At 36.2% G+C, this 23,532-nt stretch overlaps 1 protein-coding gene across 2 annotated transcripts in view; it reads right to left on the bottom strand.

Annotated features, from left to right (window-relative positions):
- Positions 1–23,532, bottom strand: part of Cul3 (cullin 3) — an 85,629-nt gene that overhangs the window by 42,081 nt on the left and 20,016 nt on the right. For both annotated transcript variants that reach the window (XM_059277938.1, XM_059277940.1), the window contains exon 2: positions 20,971–21,168. In XM_059277938.1, the coding sequence (XP_059133921.1) occupies positions 20,971–21,168 (198 nt within the window). The remainder of the gene's footprint in view (positions 1–20,970; positions 21,169–23,532) is intronic.

The raw sequence follows: 23,532 nt of genomic DNA, 5'->3' as shown, positions 1-23,532 counted from the left end.
ATTGAAATGAGGAATATACTAAGAACAGTGCCTGTAAATTTCTAAACACAATAAATGTAAACCTCCAGCAGCAACCATAATTGGCCATTATCCTACTCACTCAAATCACAGGGTCTCACTTCACTTTCTTCTACTCAAAGCTCACCCCTAGTCTTCCCTGTCCTCCCTCTCCCACCCATACTACTTCAAAATCTCTCTGTATACATGTTCGTTTTATTTCCAGCTCTCTACTTCTTTACCTTCTGCTTCATTTTTCTTCCTACTACTCATTGCTCTCTGACTACATTACATAGTTATTTATTGCTTCTTCCACTAAAATCTAAATGCCTGTACGGTGGCAGAGTATTTCTTTAGCTGTTCCTCCTTTACAAATAGTACAGTGCCTGGTATACAGAAGATCGTATCAACTGTGAGTCACTTTCAACAAGTTAAATATTTTCATCAAGATTCCGTGTGTCTGATATGCCTTCTTACTTCAATCTCAGTAAAAGACCACTCAACCTGACAAAGTCTTTCCAAACTTACAAGCTTGCTACCACTTTCTCCAGTTTCCTACTGTGCTATCAGCCCAATGGTTATTTATTTGCCTAGAAAACAAACTTTCTCCACTTCTAACTTTAGAATGAAGAAGTAATGTGGTTGTGTGCCAAGGTCATATAATTCTTTGAAATTACAACTGGACCTTCATATCCATGTGTCTCACATCCACATATTCAAGCAACAATCAAAATATTTGGGAGAAAAAGCCCATTTCCTACTGAAAATATACACATCTTTTGTTCTTGTCATCATCCCCAAACACAACAGAAAAGCCTTTTCAGAGATTTGCACTGTACTTGCTATATGTGACTTAGAGATGGGTTCAAGTACAGAGGAGTATGTACATGCAGATTCCACACACAAGAACCAACTGAACACTTATGAAGTTTGGTTGCTATGGGGATCTGGGGATCTGGAACCAATACTAGAGGACAAAAAATGAATACTATGCTGCACACCTCTACAAATAAAATGCCTTCAACACACAACAGACTAAGTTAAAACCAAGAGAATTGTGTCTGATGTACTTTTTTAACTTTTGAAGTAACATTTATTTATTTAGAGTGTGCGTGTGTGCGCATAGATGCGTATGTGTATGGATGGGAGTGTGAGTGACACCCTGTCCATGTAAAGGTCACAGATAACCTGTGGGAATTGGTTCTCTTGATCAAGTAGGTCCTATGTATTGAACTCAGACTGACTTGACAGAAAATACTACTTCATTTTTTCTTATATGCTGGATAAATGTAAGTTATTATATTTCAATAGTGGGATCATAACCTACAATGTGTAATATGAAAAATAACAGCCTATATCATAAACCCAGAATATGACATATTTTAGCTTTTAAGACTGAGCACCTTAATTGTAAGGTATAGCTCCTGGAGTTGCTCCATCAATACACTGTGTGTGTGTGTTTGTGTGTGTGTGTGTGTATGTGTGTGTGTGTGTGTGTGTGTCGATAAGTTATGTTAATCAATTACTTTCACATACAATAGACATAATTGTAAAATTATTAATGAGTAATTAAATAATTTCAATCTATATATTTAAATATTAAGTGTGGGGCTTGTCAGTTGCAAATATCAAAGGTACGTAACACCCCCCCCCCCAAAAAAAAGCATCTTGAAAACATGCCCATTTACAAATGCATTCATCAAGCTCCATATACCTCACTGGATCACTATGTTTTGAGTAATAATTAAATGAGAACATGACAATGCAGGGCAGGTGTGGTAGTAAACAACTGGAACACAAGCACTGGGAGGAGATGGAGGCAGAGGATCCTAAGTTCCAAAGATAGCAAGACTCTCAAAAGTAAAGACCTCAGACAATCTACACATGAAACTCATGTATCCCAAATACCAAAACATCTAGCCAATTATTACTAAGAACTGAACTTTCATAACAATTATAAAATTGAGTTAAATGTAAACTGTATTAAATCACTCCAATCTGGGAAAACATTTCAAATCAGGAAATTATTTCTAAATGTACATGACACATTTGTTGAATAAATGAAAAACTGACCAATCAAGTAAGTTAGTATTACAAAGTATGTTGTCTAAAATGTACTGATTATACACTTTAATATATCAACAAATATTTCACCTAGTATAATGTTTACAATTTATATCAGTGTGGTAGTTTGATTGAGATGTTGGGCATTGAATACTTGGTTCCTAGTTGGTGGCTGTAAGATTAGGAGGCGTGTCCTTGCTGGAGGGAGTATATTGCTGGGGCTGCTTGTGAGGATTCAAAAGCCATGTGTTGTTTCTAATGAGCTCTTCCATGTCGGACATCTGTTGGTACACCGTCCCATCATTATCGACCCTAAACCTCTGAAACTGTAAGCCACAAATAAACCCTTCCTTCTATGTGTTGTTTTGGTCATGGTGTTTTACTACAGTAACAGAAAACCATGACAACCAGCCTCTAGGTAAAATTAAAAAGACATCACCCAGCACACATTGCAAATGATGCTATTTGCATCATTTTTCAAAGAACTATGCTATCAGTTAAATAGTGAGCTTTTACCAGGTAGAAAAATCTGACTAAAAGTTGTTTTATTTGTTAATTACTTATTTATATATATGAATAGTTGTCTGCATGTATGTATGTGCATTATGTACATGCAGTTCCCACAGGAGCCAAGAGAGGGTGTTTGAATCCCTAGAACCATTCATTGTGAGCCTCCTGCAGTGGGTGAAGGGAAACAAACCTAAGCCCTCTGCAAGAGCAGCCAAGTGCTCTTAACTCCTGCCTAACCTTTCCCCCCCAAGTCCCACGATTATTCTAACAAACTGGGCATACACACAAAACCTAACAGAAAATGAAGTCTCTTAGACATAGCTGTTATACTATTCTTAATTATTCAAGACTATACTATGAGAAACTTTTTAACAATTTCCTACAGAAACCTTTCTACCATTAAGAAGTAAAAGTGAAAATATTAATCCAAACACAATAAAAAGTAAAAATAAGATGAAAATTCAACCTTTATAAAAATTAACACATTTTTAAGAGAGAGTAAGTTGGCACACAGAAACTAAATTGTATGTAAGTTAATAAGAAATAACCGACCTACTTTTAAAATTAACACAAAAACGGAAAGTAACAGAGCAATGTGTACCTGTGCAGTAACACTGTTAATCATTACTTTTTTTTTCACCAGCAGGGCCAATGACCAGAACCTGCTGTAGAGGCAGTCCTACAATAAAGGGACTGCACACACCAAGTACTGAACGAAAACTTACATTAAGTTCTTCCAGGTGAGCTGGCATTTGAAGAGCAACACAAGAAGAAGCATGGAAGAAGTGATCGCATCGGAAATTAAGAGTAAGATGGAACCAACTGTGATAAGAAGGATAGAGGCAGTGGAGAACTAATAGCTGTGCAGTACTTGGGCTTGCAAAAGAATGAGAAAGTCTCACAGAACAGTGAATCAGTCTGCAGAAAATTAAAACCACTTAAAAACTTTGGAAAAATAGATAACAGTCAAGAGAACAAGAAAGAAGACCACTGCCAGCTAGAAGAACCTATTTACAAAGACCTATCTGATAAAAGACCAAAGCATACAAGAAAATTTTCAAATTTAATGAAAAACTAAGTAATCTTATTTTTAAAGGGGGCAACAAAAGGTGCCTAACTAATGATAAACTGACAGCAAGTAACTATGAAAAATGTTCAACACAATACTATCAGGATGGCTAAAACAAAACATAGACAAAACCAAACCAAACGTTGATAAATATGTGTAACAGGGGATCTTCTTATTCACTGCTGGCAGGAATGCAAACTTATTTGAAGAGAGAGAGAGACAGAGAGACAGAGAGAGACACAGAGAGAGACCTCTTTCCCTGCACCACAAAAATTGACAGACAGCATATGCAAACAGTGACGTACTACTAAGCACTAAAAGGAAATACAGAACCAGGCTGTGAAGAAGAAGAGACTTAAATGCATCACTCAAGCAAACACAGTCAATGTGAGCAGGCTACATGCTGTGTGATTCCAATTACATGATACTCTGGGAAGGACAAAATTAAGAAATCAGTGAAATATTGGATTGTTGGTTAAGGGAAAGGATGAATAGGCAGAACACAGAAGGATTTTTAGGGCAGTCAAAGTATTCAGAAGACTATAATGGTTACATACAAGCCCAAAATTATATCTTTAATGCAACAGAATCAACACACACTAAAGACTTATGTACGCTATGGGCTTTGGGTGGTGATGAGGCATCAACCAGTGTGGGTTAACAAACAAATGTACCATTCTGTAAGGGATGTTGGTCGAAGGGGAGACAGTGAGAGCCAATGGGAAATCGCTGTACCTTCCATTCCATTTTGCTAGAAATCTAAGATTTCTCTGGAAAACAAAGGATATTTAAACAAATTTTAGGACCACCCTTAATCCAAAGGCAGACAATCCATATAAAAGTCAAATGCTGCCTAGGCAGTTCTCCTATAAGGCCCAGGTACAGGAGACCACTGGCTTAAAGAGCCATGTCAGCCTTTCTGGCTTTTAACCCACTTCAACATCATCGTACTTACACTGCTGTAAAACGATGTACACAATTCTGACTCCTGGTTAAGACAATGGTTAATATTTTACATTATCCCTCACTTTAAATAATAGTCGTGGTTGTATTTGCAAAGCAATCAAAGAAAGAGACTTTATTATAATGAAAATACATCACTTGAGAATTAAAAGTAACTGTCACCCTGATTTGTAAAGGCATGGCTTAAAAGAGGGAAAAAAAGATATAAACTGAACTCCATCAGAAAATTTAAGTTTTGTTCTATAGACGCTGTTAAAATGAGAAAAGACTACAGAGAAGCAGAAAAATCAAAGAAAACAAAATACAAACAAAAAAATTCACACATCTCAGTACAGAATTCAATTTTAAAAATGGGTATCTTAGACACTTCACAAAGAAAAGCAAAAGGCAAATTTTCAAGAATATAGATTAAAACCAGGATGAGAAATTACTAACCATGCTAGAATTGCTAAAGTAAGCTGACAGGATCAAGTGCTGGCAAAGATTTGTAGCAAATGGAAGCAAATTAGTATAGCCACATAGGACGTTAAGCATTTTATAAAGTAATACATACATATCTAACATATGCCCCAGCAATCTCACTTCTAAATATTTATCCCAGAGAAATTAAAATTTATCAACACAAAGTTTGTACACATACATTTATAAGCTTTAATCACAATCTCAAAAAGCTGTATATAAGAATCATCTTTCATTAAGCACACAGGTAAATCGATGAGCAAATGGTGATTCTCTTGAGACAAAAAGAGTATGAGTTGGTCATCAACAAAAGGGATCAACTAATGCTGCTTCTAACCTGACTCAGTAGAAATAATTACACTCAAAGAAGCCAGTCACCAAAGGTAATCAACTGACTCCAGTTACAGGACATTCTTGAAAATACAACTACAGTGAAAAGAGAACTGATCAGTAGTTGCTAGAGATGAGAGGACAAGGAGGGCATAACTATGAAGGGGTACCACAGAGTTTTGGGGAGTAAAAGAACTGTTCCACATTTAAGGTAGTGGTGGTTGCATCAGAATCAAAAAAATGTGTGTGGAAATAAAGGCCCATGTTTATATAATCATTAAAAACTGGCAATACAATTCTCAAGTTGGACCTGTTTAACATAAACTACAATTCCACAAGTGTTAAAAGAACTTAAATGCCAAAAATTACTGGAGTTGTTAAATAACTTCAACATATTAAACCAATACTATTTATTTCTGTGAATCCAGCTTTTGCTTACATCTTAAAAAAATTTCAACTTTAGCTAAGACTGAAGGAGAATTACTGAGTCAAAGGAAATCTCTATTTTTCAATAATAAAACTTGTTTATGCACAAACTATGTTCAGGCTGTAACTGACATACTCTCAAGTCAATAAACTACTGGCAAAGAGCAGGACAGGGACCTGACAAGACAGCCAACAACACAAGAACCAGTCTTTGTTCTGGAATTTCCACATCCAAGAGTTCCTGCAGATGGACAAGAAAAAAAGGCTGAGGCTGGGCCACAACTCTTGAGTAGGAGATAATCTGCCGGGTCACAACTCTTGAGTAGGAGATAATCTGCCAGAATATTCCACCCTCCAATACACAAAATTTTAACCATCAATTAAACTCTCACTTTTAAAATTTTAATGCTTAAGGCAAAAATTCCAAAGAGCCAATTTCATTAAAATGTTTAGGTAAAAAAGAAATCATTACCCAAAACAATATAATTCTAAAGTTTACCAAAAGTATAACAAAGCCATAACTAGTAAGAAAATGGAAGTGAAAACTAAGGACTTGAAGATTCAAAATTCCGGGCGGTGGTGGCGCACGCCTTTAATCCCAGCACTGGGGAGGCAGAACCAGGCAGATATCTGTGAGTTCGAGGCCAGCCTGATCTACAGAGCGAGATCCAGGACAGGCACCAAAACTACACAGAAAAACCGTCTTGAAAAAACAAAAACAAAAAATTCAAGTCAATATTTACTCTAAATATAGACAAATCTCTTCCAATATTTCTATTCACCCACCCACCTATCCATCCATCATGAGACTATACATAGCTAAAATCCCCAGTACTCCAAATACTCTTAAATTTTTGTTAACCCACATTAGAGATTGTGATTTCTAAGTACATTACCATGAAAGAAAAGGAAGCTATATATAATATATAAGACAATACACCTATAATATATAAGACAATACACCTATAGTATGTAAGATACATATATATTATATATAAGATATTTATATGCTTGGCATTAAATTACATTGAAAATATAAGCATGTAATTAAAATGGGTCATGAATTATGTGGAATACATGCTAATTATAGCAAAAATATTAATACAACAGAGGCATAACTCTGGGCGTACTGTCCTTCTAGAAATTTGTGGTATATAAATCTTCACCAAGAAACCCAAATAACCAAAACCATCATTTTCAGACAAATTTAAGTAGGGTCTCTGACCAAATCACTTAACTGGTCTGCAGCCCCTTTCTCACATCAAGTGTGACTGTGACTGATCACACCTGTGACTTCATAGCATGCCTGACTGAGATGCCTTACTAATCAGATTTCCCTTTACCAAGTATGATTTTTGTGTATGTTTTTTTACAGGGGTTTCCTAGAATTTTGAAATAATAGACAGTAGATGCCTTTCTGCTTCTGAACTCTAGGACATGATCATTTTATCTGATGACATCAGTGTTATGATGACATCAGTAATAAATATGACGGCTAACATACAGCTGTATACCATATTCTTGCATTATGAGCCATGTCAGCACTTCAAATTACAGATGTAATCAGTAGCCCTCCTATATACAAATGATGAAAGGGCTGAGAAAGAAATCAGAGAAACATCACCCTTTACAATAGCCACAAATATAAAATACCTTGGAGTAACACTAACTAAATATGTGAAGGACCTGTATGATAAGAACTTTAAGTCTCTGAACAAAGAAATTGAAGAAGATATCAGAAAATGGAAAGAACTCCCATGCTAATGGACAGGTAGGAGTAACATAGTAAAAACGGCAATCTTACCAAAAGCAATCTACAGATTCAATACAACCCATCAAAATCCCCACACAATTCTTCACAGACTTGGAAAGAAGAATACTCAACTTCATACGGAGAAACAAAAAACCCAGGATAGCTAAAAAGAATCCTGTACAATAAAGCAACCTCTGGAGGCATCACCATCCCTGACCTTAAGCTCTACTATAGAGCTATAGTAATAAAAACAGCTTGGTACTGGCATAAAAACAACATGTGGACCAATGGAATCGAACTGAAGACCCTGACATTAATCCACACACATATGAACACCTGATTTTTGACAAAGAAGCCAAAACTATACAATGGAAAAAAGAAAGTATCTTCAACAAATGGTGCTGGCATAACTGGATGTCAACATGTAAAAGATTACAAATAGATCCATATCTGTCACCATGCACAAAACTCAAGTCCAAGTGGATCAAGGACCTCAATATAAATCCAGTTACACAGAACTTGATAGAAGAGAAAGTAGGACGTAGCCTTGAACACACTGGCACAGGAGAACACTTCCTAAATCTAACACCAGTAGCACAAACACTGAGAGCAACAATTAATAAATGGGACCTGTTGAAACTGAGAAGCTCTGGTAGGGCAAAAGACACAGTTAATAAGACAAAGATCTTCACTAACCCCACATCTGACAAGAGGACTGATGTCCAAAGGTATAAAGAACTCAAACTAGACATCAAAATACTGAGCAATCCAATTAAAAAATGGGCTACAGAGCTAAACAGAGAATTATCAAAAGAAGAATCTCAAATGGCTGAAACACATTTAAGGAAATGCTCAACATCCTTAGTTGTCAGAGAAATGGAAATCAAAACGACTCTGAGATCTGAGATCCTACCTTACACTTGTCAGAATGGCTAAGATCAAAAAACACTGTAGACAGCTTATGTTGGAGAGGATGTCGAGCAAGGGGAACACTCCTCCACTGTTGGTGGGAGTACAAACTTATACAGCCACTTTGGAAATCAGTATAGCAGTTTCTCAGAATCAATCGACCTTGAGACCCAGCTATACCACTCTTGGGCATATACCTAAGGAATGCTCAATCATACCACAAGGACACATGCTCAATTATGTTCAAAGCAGCATTATTTGTAGTAGCCAAAACCTAGAAACATCTACATGCCCCTCAACTGAAGAATGGATTGAGAAAATGCGGTACATATACACAATGGAGTACTACTCAGCAGAGAAAAACAATGACATCATGAAATTTGCAGGCAAGTGGATGAAACTAGAAAATGTCATCCTGAGTGAGGTAACCCAGACTCAGAAGGACAAACATGGTAGGTACTCACTCATAAGTGGATACTAGATGTAAAGCAAAGGACAATCAGACTGCAACTCACAGATCCAGGGAGGCTACCTAGCATGGGGAGACCCTAGGATGACTGTGGCTTATAGTAAGTTTTGGTTTTGACCAATCAATCACTGGGCAAGCTTTAGTGAAACATTTCACTATTAGGATAAGAATTTGTACTGTATCAAGCTGATGAAAGAATATGCTGGCTGTACTTTCAGGAGGGGAGGCTAAAATCTTTTCATTTTATGGATTACCCATAGAAAAATGTCTGCCATAAATCAAACAGTGAAGGGGAAGATGAATAGGAATCTCAATTATACAACTTAAGTAAAAAATAGCTCTGTGAACAGATGAAGATACGTTTCTTCTGTGTCCCAGAACCAAATCGATATTTATATGTATAATTCAGCTATTATTTGGCTTAAAAGGGCTTATTGGGAAATGTATTCATTTTTACTATTTTTTACAGAGAAAATATTTTCCAGTTTCAAATAACCCTGGACTTTTGAATTATAACCTGTTTTTATATTCAAGCTATCTGTGTATTATTTCTCCTGTAGTTGTACATAAAATGTTTTTACATTCAAAAAAGGACAAATACTATAAAATTGTATTACACAAAATATACAGAATATACAAATTCATAGAGACAGAAAGATTAGACGTTATCTCAAGATGGAGAAGAAAGGAATATAGAGCAATGGTTTCCTAAATACAGAGTTTCTGTTTTGTGTGATGGAAAAGCCCCACAGACAGTACTATCAGAACATAGTATCATAAATGTAAAAAAAAAAAAAAAAAAAAAAAAAAATCAATACAATTAATGTAATTAATATCATAAATATAGTTACTGAATGAATACTGCTAATATAATCGATGAATACCACAAATGTAATTCATATCATGAGTGTAATCAATGAATATCATGAGTGTAATTAATATCTTGAATGTAATTCATGCCACTAAATTGTGAATTTAAAAATGGTAAAAATTGCAAATATTAGGTTCACTTAAAAAAATAAGGTGGAATGTAATCACCATACATTATATGTGTGTATGAAACTGAAGACAGTGATGTTCTAAAATAGAAAGTGGTAAGGATGTCATGGGCCTATGAGGATGCTGGACTAAAGTCTATCAAATTGTGCAAACAGGCAAATTGTATACTACGTGAATTATTTGTCAATAAAGATTTTATAAAAAGTTAAAAAAAAAAGATTACAGGTATTGCTATCCTTCCCTCTAAAGAACAGAAATGCTAACATGACTAATTTTCATACTTTGTGGAGTTAATGCACAATAATGCCAAAACTCCAATCAATTGCATTTCATACTTTGTGGAGTTAATGCACAATAATGCCAAAACTCCAATCAATTGCATCTTCAACATGAACTTGGTGAATTGATGTTGCTATTGCTCTCTTCTTGCTTCAGATTTCTGTATCTCAAAACAAACATCTATCAAGGCTAAGAGAATAAAATGTACATTACGTAGCTATTTACGCTTTTCAAAACTCCATGAGTGAGCTTCCTGAACATCTGTCATAAAACTCAATGATTATTAGGTAGGTTACCATATTACTCTAATTACTTTTCATTAATTTAAAAATAAAGGTAGGAATCAAAGATACACCATAATTTAAAAAACACTACTATATTCACTACAAAAAATTTTTTCCGATGCCAGATTTTTCTAGAAGTAATTTTACTAACACAGTTAGTAAAACATCTTTTATGACTTCACAAAGACCACACAAACTTTGAAATATTTTAAATTTCAAACTGAAAATTTCAATCACTAGTTGTCTAAAAGCTTCCCCAAAAAACCACTAAGTCATAACATCAGATATCAAGTACTATTGAAAAGAATATACCACAATCCTTCCTTTTACTGACAGACTTATGCTGGCTTCTACTAGGCAAAGCAAGATGCTACAACACTGTAGTGGGATACAAAATGCATTCAATCACTTTATAATCTCTACAGTAGTAGGAGTCTAATAATTAGGATCAATTAGAGATCAAAGTAGAGATACAGAAATGTTTTGGGTAGTATATTTTCATAGTTTCACACATTAAGGTAATCTGTTGCATGCTAGGGCAATGAAACTTGCTTGGTATTTCTTTAGGAGCATTTTTTGGGGGGTGGGGAATTACATCTATTGTGTGCATGGGATAGTCAGAGAATTCTTGTCAAAGCCAGTTCTCCTTCCACCCTATGGGTCTCAGGGGCTGAATGTAGGCTATCAGAATTCAGGTTGTCAGGCTTGGCAGATGAACACCTTTACCGGAAAAGCCCATCTCGTCTGTCCTAAAAGCTTTCTTTTTCATTTTTCACTTTCTTCACTTTTCGTGTATATAGTTGTTTTGTCTGCATGTATGTTTGTGCATTACATATGTGCAGTATATGCACAAGCCAGAAGAGGGTGTCAGATACCCTGGGACTGGAGTTATAACTGTGAGTCACCATAATGGGTACTGGGAATCAAAAGTAGGTCCCCTAGAAGACCACCTAGTGCTTACTGAATCAATCTCTCTAGTCCCCTAAAAACAATCTTATTTTCAAATATTTTTTCAACTCTGGGGACACAACTCAATGGTAGAGCATTTGCCTAGCATGTATGCAAGAAACATCTACAATGCCCAGTTCAGCAAATATTCTTTTAAACTTGTGTTAACCCACGTTAGAGAATCATAATTTCTAAGTACATTACAGTACCATGAAAGAAAAGGAAGGGATTTTTTTGGGGGGGGTGGGGGTGGGGACTAAAGGAGATATACAAGGCCTGTAAGATGGTTCAGTGGATAGGCAACTGATGCCAAGCCGATATGAGTTCAATCCCAGAGACCCACACGATGAAAGTAAGAGAACTGACTCCCAGAAGTTGTTCTCTGACTTCCACATGCACGTCTTCATACACATGTACCCCATACATATACCTACACACACACAAAAATGTATAAATTTATTTTCAAAAGGATGCAGACTTTAAAAAAAATCTCCCACAGAGGGATTCCACTAAGATCTAACATTTTAAAAGCAATCATTTCCAATGGCTGAGATATCAAGAGAGGTGTTAAAAGCTATCACATCGCCGGGTGGTGGTGGCGCACGCCTTTAATCCCAGCACTGGGGAGGCAGAAGCAGGCAGATCTCTGTGAGTTTGAGGCCAGCCTGGGCTACAGAGTGAGTTCCAGGACAGGCTCCAAAGTTACACAGAGAAACCCTGTCTCAGAGAAAAAAAAAAAAAAAACAAACAAACTATCACATCACAAGTATATAACTAAAGTATGAACACTGTGATTGTCAGGTAACAATCTGTCTCCAGAAGATACATTCAAATCTCAGAACAAAAAAACAAAACAAAAAAAAAACTGAAAAGCTGAGAGACACAATGCCTCCAAGTCATATGATGCACTTATGTGGTTACTTAGTAATAATCTGAGTGGATAGAGGTGTAAGCCCCATCATATAAGGAACTGGTGGCTATAAAAAACATGGTTGTTTCCACTTTGCCAATTCCTTTCAACAGAGTCACAGAGATGAACAAAGGGGCTTAACTTACCTACTATTATTCATTCACTGAAAAGGTCACTTATTCACATATCTACTATTATTGAAAGACCACCACCACCACAACAGAAATGAGAGAAAGGTGTTAACTGCCTGACTGTGGTAGTTTACTTAACAAGTTATACAACAGCTGATGGGTACTAGAAGAAATGTTAAACATCATTTTAAACCTGGCTCTTCTGACAGCTCTTTTCTGAATCCTTCAAAGCAGTAGCTATTCAACTTCTTAAGTGTCTCATATCCTACAGTTTACTCTATACTCAATTCTCTAATAATCCTTTCCCTACCCTAGCTCCAAACACCACTTTGGGGTTACCTTTTTGTGTTCAGGTTACTGTCACCATGCAATGTATCAAGAGATTTTACTGCCTAGCAGGCAGCCTTTTCTCTGATCCTATTATCACCTTAAGTAACTCCAATATCAAACAAAATAGGTTCTTAGTTTCTCCCCAAAAACTTGAAGTTAAAGAAAAGTGTAAGATGGCACAAGAATTTAAGGTAAATGTCAAGGAAGCACTGAAACGAGTTGACACTAAGCATTTTATAATGTTAGCTCCATCTAAAGTCAAACTCTTAAAGTTCTCACAGTACTTTTCAGAGTCCAACCCACAGTGTCATTGCTACAGAGGTCTCTGCAGACCTTTTCTACTCCAGCCACCTACACAAATGCCTACCTGACTTCTTTCCCATGGAGTAGTTTCCTACTGCAAGTGTTATTTTGTCTTTGTTCTCATGGTAAATCTTTAATAATCTTTTAAGGATTGCCCAAAATTGACCTCCTTTTTGTATCTTGCCTTCCCAAGGGAAAGTATTTTCTCCTTCAATTCTGATTACCCCATTAGAGCTTCTTATTGGAAGGTACCCTTTCTCATTTAGGGTGGCTGAGAAGAAACAGGAAAAACTTCTGTGGGTATCTGAACTAAAATGAATGAAAATGAGGTAATGAACCTACAGATCAGCTAATGGAAATCTTTCCTCCATTGTTCCTACCAATAGTCCTCTTAAGAGTTGCTATCACTATATTTTAATCATAAATGCAATTAAAATTTCTCTCTACATTGATTTTCATTTGCCTAAAAATGACAGAACTCAGAAAGTTTTAATATGAAAGCTAAGTCTTCTCAACTGACCTACAAAACAGTTCAAAGCTTAAAGGTTACCAATTTCATTTCCACTAGTACCCTTACATAAAAATAACCTAAGTCATCTATAGACAACATTTAGTACAGTAGTTGTTCATCTCTCCTCTCCTAAATGAAGTGAGAAAAATCAAGAAAAATCAAAAACTGGTTTACACAGATACAATTTTCTACTACAGGATAACGAATTAAAAAAAAAATGGAAACAAGCAATTTGTTTCACAAGTAAGACTGCATTTACAAAGTAATTCAAAAAAGAAAGTCACCTAAAATTTTAAACTATGCCCTCTTCCAGGTTCCAATTTCCCTATCTGTAAGGTGAATCATCAAGAAAGTCAGATTTACAACCCACCGATCGATCCAAGTATGTGAATCTAGAGCTTCTAATGCACACAAAGGCAGTAAGGTCTGCTTGACAGAGTATAACTGCCTGAACCAGGGCCTGGAACATACAAGGTCCTCAATTAGCAGTTCTCTGAATGATGAAAAATGAGCAAGATAAATCTCCTCTTAGTCTCTTTCTTCGCATTCAAAGTAAAATAGCATTCAAAGAACAAGATGCTTACATTAAAAAAAAAAAACAAAAAACAAAAAACAAAACAAAAAAAAAACCACCACCGGAGTAAATGCTCTATATAGCAGTAAAAATCTAGATTTTAAAAGTTAACCCCTTTTTCTTCAGCTATAACCAATCCAAAGCTTTCACGGGTTCATTCATAAAATACATTATTCAATTATATTATTCAAGAATATTTAATACTAGAGGGTATTAATGAAAGTATTGCTGCCAATAATAAATAAACCAAACCCAAGAAATACATTGAGTATTAAAAACAGACAATAATAAAGTCACACCAAAACTAGTTTCTTCTTGGACTTACTGGAAAAGATCTTATTCTAAACACATTTGTGGTTCAAATATGAGTAGTAAGCATCACAAATTGTGTTTCCAAGTCTTAACCTAAATGTGCCAAACGTGGTGGCTCATGACTACTGTCCTAACACAGGAGGCTTAGATCAGCCAGTCTGAGGCCAACCTGGATTATACAGGGTGACTCTATTGTCAAAGCAAAGGAACAGCCCAGCATGATGATGCATGCCTTTAATCCCAGCACTTAGGAAGCAGAGAAGTGGAGCCAGAGGCAGGTGGATCTCTGTGGGTTCTACACAGCAAGTTCCAAGCCAGTCAGGGTTATACAGTCAACTCTGTCTCAACAAATAAATACGTAAATAAAGGATAAAATTTTAAAGAAAAATTGAAACAAGCCAAAGAAACAAACAACAAAACACTAGATTTATCATACAACCCTTATTTAACTAAAGGGTTAAGATTTAAAAAGTGCAAATTCTAACCTTGGCTTCATTTGTTCAAGATGAATAGCAGAAGAATTAGGCTTCTAAGTGCAGTTCTCATTTCTACTTAGTACTTTCCCAATGCAGCTACATGTAAGTTACTTATTCAATAGATGCTGAGAAGGCAGAAGGGTAATTTCCTTACTGCAGGACAATACTAGAGACTTGTCAGTTACACTTAGCATCCCAAATAGGAAGCATCTAAGGAAATTGGCTTCATCCTGATCCTATCTACAATTGCGGAAACTAATGATCACTAATTCTAAACACAAAGCAAAGCTGACGTTTAACATTTTTCTAAATTCCTTACACACCAACCAACAGCAGGTAACATTGCTTTTACATGTGAGATACTTTGGATCTGACAACTGTGCTGTGTAACTCTTACTATATTATTAGTATATAATATTACCATCACTGGTATAAATCAACTTCTGGATTACTTTGTTCTAGTCCTCTTCATTTCAACTCTTAAGCCCTCTAAATTCAGCACAAGTAGGACTTTAATAACCTATATAACAGCATGTCACCATTTTACTTAAACCACAACTGGCTCCAACATACATATAATTAAGAACCAAGCCATTCTGCCACAGCTTCAAAGCCTGGCATGGTGGCTTCTGACTCTCCAACTTCATCTTGTCCTGTTCCCAGCAACTACCAAATCTTAGACTTCTCCATTCTCACAGCAGATTGTCAGTATCTTTACTCTAGGAATTGATAAAGGATGTCATGCTGCCTATTAAAATGAAGTCTCACTGGAATCCCGCCGTAAGTATTTGCTTACATATGATATCTGCTGCTTTATGCCTTAGGAGAAGAGCTAAGGAGTGTGACAGAGACTGGCTGAGAAAAACAAAAATACTATTTTTTTTTATACCGAAAGACATGACACCTAAGCATTCTCTTTGTCTGGAGTGCTCTTCAACCCTCTCTTCTTTTGAGGACCTGCTCATTCTTTAAGTCCCAATTTAAACATCACCACTTCCTCGAAAAGCCCAACTTGACTCATACAGCTCCTCTTATTACTCTTCTTCTATCATGCTTTTATTGTATTTATTAACTAAGCATGCTTCATTCATGACTGGAGATCAAACATGTTCTGTTTATCAATACATTCCTTACACCCAACTCAGAGCCTGACAAATAAGAAATACCTCGTATGTTGAGTTCTGTCATGACAAACTATAAGGGTACTTCTGAGGCACTCACATATTGGTATGTAAAACTTCTTGAATACAAAGCATCAAGAATATTTTTCAGCCATGCTTCAAACTTATTTTCTTTAGAAAAGACGGGGAGAGAACAAACCTGTTTTCATGCCTACTAAAATAAGACAGTATTTTTCATATGTGAAGGCACAAAGACCTCATACCCAGTGTTCTGTTATGTTCTCAAGCATTTCACTAATTTCTTTGGGTTTCAGTTTCCTAACAGGAAATATTCTAGAGACGATACGCTACCAACACTAGACGAGAAATAGCACTTGGATTATTTGGACTTTCTTAAATCCTCACTCCATATAAAAATTCAATTTTCTTTTAACTCTTCAGTCTGAAAAGATGGGTCTTGATTACTTATACAACGGTACTAAAAGCTTACCTATCTTATGTAGATAATTCAGGTAACTATAAGCAGTAAGAAAAGGAAATGCAATGCAACAAGTAACACTGGTTTCCATTAAGGATATATTGTATATTACATCATATTTAGCATTACTGAAAAACACCTTCACTGAACCAGCTGATACTTCCGACATCCAGGGACAAACATTTTGAGCTACTATGTGCTGACCTCCCCTATCAATTAACATTTCTCTCTTGGTAGTGGTCCATTTGTATAACACTATTTGCAGCTATTTTTTTTTTCTCTAGGAACAAAAATGAATATAAATAGAAAGGACAAAAAACAAAAAAAAGCAAAGATACTAGCAGAGGCTCAAAACTGAATTCATTTGACATACAGAATGACAGATGTGCGGAATCAGTAGACTTCCTCACTAAAAAGAGCTGGTTAAGTGGGGGGGGGGGGGAGAGAATCATAACATTTCAGATGCTGGAGACATAAAGATTGTGTATAGAAAAAAATCAGAATAGGGTGTACACGCTTTCAAGTTTTAAATTTAAACTTTAGATCAACATGAATGCATGCCTTTAAGAACATACTGAGGGTAGAGCCCTCGTGAACATGATTCAAAGACTCTCTGCCATGTGAAGATATAGCAAGGAAGCAGCTATGTGCAAACCAGGCAAACAGCTCTCCCCAGGAAATGAATCTATGGATATCTTGGTCTTGGACTATATGGCATTGGCACCTAGAGCTGTGAAAAGTTGTTTAAAGCCATCTGGGCCATGATATTTGTGACTGCAGCCCAAGCTGAGACACGTTAGAAGATCGCATTAAGCCTAAAATCTCTTAACATTTCTCATGGCAGGAATACTCTAATGACTTCATTATGTACTTAATCACGTTTCAGATTCCAAAAAGTATTCACTTAAACGGGGACCTCATACTCTTCACTTCTCTCCTTACTTTTTCCATGAGCCAATTTTCAACAACACATGATTGCAGATTTTTTTCTGAGTCTGTGGCCAAGTTACAAAGCGTTGTTTAAAATAATAGTAATACTACAAATTACACCTTTTAACCAACTCCTACTAAAACCCTTCAGCAATTCTTTTTTTTTTTTCTCTATTTTTTTTGGAAGCTGAGGATCAAACCCAGGGCCTTGCGCAGCGCTCTACCACTGAGCTAAATACCCAACCCCTCATCAATTCTTTAGTATCGTCTCCACAAGGACCCTGTCAAGTACCTTTTCTCATTTTCAAAAGTCAGATTATTTATTTAATTCTTACATTCAACTAACCTGAAAGCCCCACCCACTATGGCTGGGCCTAACATACAGTAAATGCTGGTGGGGTGGGGGGGGGAAGTTAGGATCAGCTGGGTGGTGGCCGCGCACACCTTTAATCCCAGCGCTTGGGAGGCAGAGGCAGGCGGATCTCTGTGAGTTCAAGGCCAGCCTGGGCTACAGAGTGAGTTCCAGGAAAGGTGCAAAGCTACATGGAGAAACCCTGTCTTGGGGGTGGGGGTAGGGGTGGGTGTTAGGATCATTACTGTCATTCCCTGACAAATGTGAACATAACTTTCTTAATTTATTTCTCCATCATTCTGATCCCACATCTAAGAACTGGTATTCCAATCCTCCACACTTCAGTACCTTTAAGCAAAACACTCATCTTTCCTCTTTCTTTTAATGTCTACCTTCTTGAATTAATCTTCCTTATTCCGACAACTACCTATGAGTTTCCTCCTCCACATCTATCCCTTGACTCTGTCACTTCATTCTCTGAAACCTAATGCTTACTCCTCAGTACATACTACCAACCACCAAATCTTCATGTCTAGTTCTGAGTTTTCAATTATATCTACAAACATGTGCTTGTATTGAGTATATTATACGGGGATAATGACTTCTAAGGGATTTTCCAATAATAAAAACTGTCAGTAACCTAAAACAAAACTTACCCTTTCCTTTACCTGCTGCAAATCACGTTCTATTCTGACATCACAGTACTCCTACTGAATGCACCACAATTTGAGAAAACTAATTTTGCCTGCCTTTTTTCCAAATCTCCGCCATCATTCACTCTTTTCTAGTCTATCCTTTTACTTAGGTTTTGCAAGATTTTCTTCTGATTCTAATAAACATCTGCCCAATTCTAATTTTGTTTCTCCTCATTTTAGTAATCTCCAAATATTGTTACATTGTCATCCACTTGTACCTTTTAAACCCTTCCACTGTTTAAAATCCCTTTGTGAGGCATTCAAATTTTTTAATCTTTTCCTATGCTCTTTGCTATATAATAATTCAATAATCCAGTAATTATTATGCTCCTTAATTAACAACTCCTTTTGTCCTAAGAGTAACCAGTTTATGAAAGAATAAAAAAAAAAAAAGAGTAACCAGTTTTCTTTTTTAATACTATATACTAGTTGCTATACTGGAGTGCCCCCCACTGTTTTTTAATAAATTCCCCAATCATTTTTTTTAAAGACTTGATTTAATTTCCTCCTTTCTTATGAAATCTTATAGCTTACATTAACTTTTCCTCCACATAGTCCCTAAGCTATTATCACCTACACAACTCATTTGCCACTTAATGTCTGGGGTTTCACACTATTACTAAAAGTGTACCATCTCTCACATCAAAGTAAAAACAACTCCAGAAAGGGATAGTATACACTATCTCTGCATCTACTGCACTTGTATTGAAAAGAAAGAAGAGGTATTTAACAAAAATCTGACTACATGATGAACATAATGCTCTTAACGTCAGGAAATACTAAACTACCTAGCTCATGTAATCTCCCCAGCGCACCTTCCAGAGAAAGAAATTCTAGAAGATGGACAAGAAGACAAAGTTATTTTGCAACCCTACAGTGATGACTCAAAGAACCATCAATGACCGCTGAAACCACCACATAGAAGTTTCTAGAAGACTAGGACATTCATACAGTATCAAAATATCACTGAACAGATACTTAGGAATTACAAAGGGAAAAATGGTACCTTCACAGTGAAGAAATCTGGCGGACACCAAGTGATCAAAGTTAACATCACCAATAATGGGATAAACTGACAGCATGTGCCTCCTGATGTGATGCACTGAGGACACAACATCACTTATGTATTATTCCTGCCAAAAATGCACAACCTGAAACTAGTCATGAGGAAACAATCAGACAAACCAAACACTGAGGGACAATCTGTAAATCAACTGACCTACAACCTTCAAAATTGCCAATGTGCAGGCAGACGAAAAGTCTGAGGAACTCAGCATGTGATCCTGGATCAGATCATGGATCAGAAAAAGATTACTATAGAAGACATCACTGCTACATAGGACAACCAGTAAAATCTGAATATGGACGGCAGCATGGTACTACACTAATGTTAAACTTTCAGGTTTTCCTTATACCGCTTTGGTTACATAAGAGAACTTCCTTATTCACAGGAGAAATGCTACCAAATAATTTAGGGTAAATGAAATGTAAACCTTATTCGCTAATTGTTTGATAACAACCTAATAAATAAAAATCAGTAATAGAACGATTTGCAAAAAAATGTAGCAAAATGTATAGGTTAGAAATGTGAGTTCATTTTACTATCCACAAAACATTTCTGGCTTTTCTCCCCAAAATATTTAAGAAATGAATATCACATAAAAGTATCAATGAATCTGTGATATGTCACATTGTATTTGACAATCTTAAAGCAAGACACTGTAGTAAGGATATTTCATAAATGAAATTAGTTTTGCAGTCTGTTCAATGAAAATACTTTATAATGTTAACCACTAATTTATCTTTTTTTTTTTTTTTTTGGTTTTTCGAGACAGGGTTTCTCTGTGTAGCTTTGCGCCTTTCCTGGAACTCGCTTTGGAGACCAGGTTGGCCTTGAACTCACAGAGATCCGCCTCCCAGTGCTGGGATTAAAGGCGTGCGCCACCACCGCCCGGCCACTAATTTATCTTTAAAGATTTCACATTTACCACAAACTTAGCTAAAATGATTAGTCTACTTCAATTACTGAAAGTCTTAAAGAATATTTTTAAATAATATAGTTTTCTTATTTTCAAATATACAGAAGATAAAGCTAAAAAGGCTAGTTGAAATATTTAAAAAAGAATTATAACATTTAATAAGCATTTGTAATTCACTAATGTTTTCTTCATTATGATTATATATTCATTACAGACTACAAACTTCCTTTTTTTCTCAACTATCATAAATTGTGATTTAGTCAATTATAGGTTTTCAGTAAGGTTTTACAATACAGTGATATGTTAAATATAGGCTTCCTGTAGCCTTGAAAAGAATGTTAAACACAGCACAGTATATGGATTCTCTATAGTCAAAATTGTATTAGCAACAGTCCTTTAAATTGGGTACCTTATTTATGAGATGTTCAGTAACAACTTCTCTTAGTCCAGTGTAGAGCTTTTCTCCATGTTTATGCAAAACCATTGTATATGCATTTCTATAGAGCTCCTCAAAACTAAGACCACTGTTATTCTTACGCTGGATTTCTTGAATTGCATTTTTCAGAAGGTCCCAAATGCTGTTTACATATTTTTCATCCATGGTCATCTGCAATATCCAAAAGAGAGAAGGGGAAAAATCGTTAAGAATATTTCTGTATTTGTTCATATCATAAATGTTTCGACTATGACTACAAACTTGTTCGAATCTGAGATGGTGTTATAATAAAACACCCAGAGCCAGATATTGGGGTGAAAGTTGAAAGATCAGAGAAGCAGAGCAAGCCACAGACAACCTCACCTCGCCAACTCAACTGATCCTGTTTTCTCAGACTGAAAGCCTCTGAGTCCTCACCCAAAAGGATATCAGCTGAACTGCCTAAGTTCCTGTTTCCTCATGCCTTATATATCTTCCTGGGATTAAAGGCGTGTGTGCTTCCTATTCCTAGTACTAGGATTAAAGGTGTGTGCCACCACTGTCTGGCCTCTATGTCCTCTGATCCTCTGGCAAGCTTTATTGGCGTACACACTACATCACCACAGAAACCTGTATGATTTATAAAGGCATTAACAACTATTTTATTTTAGCAAACAAAATAAGATACATCTGAAGTTAGTTGAGCTAAAAGAAACATTCTTATTTATTCTTCTATAACCTCTTCCTCTATCCCTAAGTATATCAAAACTCTCTACTTTAAAATCACATTTACATAAGGTTATCACTTAACCCTTTATTGCTCCCTGCAAAATATTTGCCATGCTAAATTCCAACAGCCCATCCACTCCTTCACATGAACTCATGTAGTTAAAAATACTAGCCAGGCGGTGGTGGCCTTTAATCCCAGCACTCTGGAAGCAGAGGCAGGTGGATCTCTGAGTTCGAGGCCAGCCTGGGCTACAGAGTGAGTTCCAGGACAGGCACTGAAACTATGTGGAGAAACCCTGTCTCGAAAAAACAAAATTAACATACTACTTATATTTGACCTGTTTAAATTCATACCAACTAACTCTAAGTGTGACCTTCCTGCAACCCTACAAGCCCAATTTTCTAGTCTACTATTATTATACTTTTCTAGATAATTTTTTACACCATATCCTCACTTGAATGCTTCCGTTGCACTGAAAAATAGAAATAATTGGGAGGCACTATACAAACTGATCATATCCACCAACATTTTTGTTTCTATGCCAACATAATAATCTGTTAGTTCTTACACTACAAGTACAGAAGAGGAGCCAGAAGCAAACACCACAAATGCAAGATGTCAGGCTCCACCCCAGGCCTTCAGAAACAACCTGCATTTTAACAGGAAGTCTAAGCAAAATCTATACAGAACGAAGTCTTTCGTGTCCAGTCTCCCACTAAAGGAGATCCTTTTTAGTAGGACCATTGCTAATTTTCCCTCTCTACTAAATCATTCCTATTTACATGTAAAATTATTACTTTCCCATTTTAAAAACAAATCTTCACAATCCTTTAACTTCTTTACATTTACAATGAAATAATTAAATAGCAAGGGGTTGGAATGATCCTTTATATTTAGTGTCTCCAAATTCCATTTTCCCATTATATCTTTAATCCACAACAATAACTTTCATCCCTACCATTTCACTATAACTGTGAAAGTCACCAGTGACTTCTATATTCATAAATCTAATGTTCAAAGTTCCAGATCTCATTTTACTAGACTTATCTAGGAATATTTTGAAAGAGCTCACCAATTCTATGTTTAAAACAAAAATTTCACTTGCCTTCCAAGCACCACAGCCACTTATTTTTCTTCCCATTTCATTGGTTCCTACTTGTCAGTTTGCTTCTGGTTCTTACCATTATCTCCAATCCTAGACTTATGTGCTAGGGATTGCATTTATTTCTATGACATTAAATCACTCTCAAATTTCCAATACCCTATCTGGCCCTGCCTCTTGCACACTACTGGTATTTCAAGTGTATATTAAATGTTCCCACTAAGCATATCAAACTCCTCAAGTTTCAAAGACAACTCCTAATCTTTTCCCCATTCCACTTGCCCTGCAGTCTTTTCCAAATGAATAAATGTCTGCCTCTTTCTTCCAGGTATTAAGGGCAAAAATCACCATCTTTGGCTATTCCCTCACTTCAATTCCAACTCAAAATAGAAATCTTATTCTCTACCTTCAAAATACAAGCAGAGAGCACAACCCCTTCACAATAGTCCCATTAGTACAATCATGGTAAAAACCACCATCTCTCAGATAGTTCTAACAGCTACTTCACAATTCTTGGCTTGTCTCCAGAAAATGATCTCCTGAAAACATAAATCAAATCATGTCACTTATCTGTTCCCAACTCTCCGATGACTTTTCATTTCCCTTGGAGTTAAAGTCAAAAGCTTATACAGTTCTCCCACAAAGCCTTATTATTTATCTCATTCATCTCTCAACTTCATCTTTTCCCCCTTGTTCACTCTGCTCTGTGCACCTAGTTCCCAAC

The sequence above is a fragment of the Peromyscus eremicus genome, chromosome 13 (genome assembly GCF_949786415.1).
Source record: "Peromyscus eremicus chromosome 13, PerEre_H2_v1, whole genome shotgun sequence".
Taxonomy (NCBI): Eukaryota; Metazoa; Chordata; class Mammalia; order Rodentia; family Cricetidae; genus Peromyscus; species Peromyscus eremicus.
This window is presented reverse-complemented; position numbering and strand designations above follow the sequence as displayed.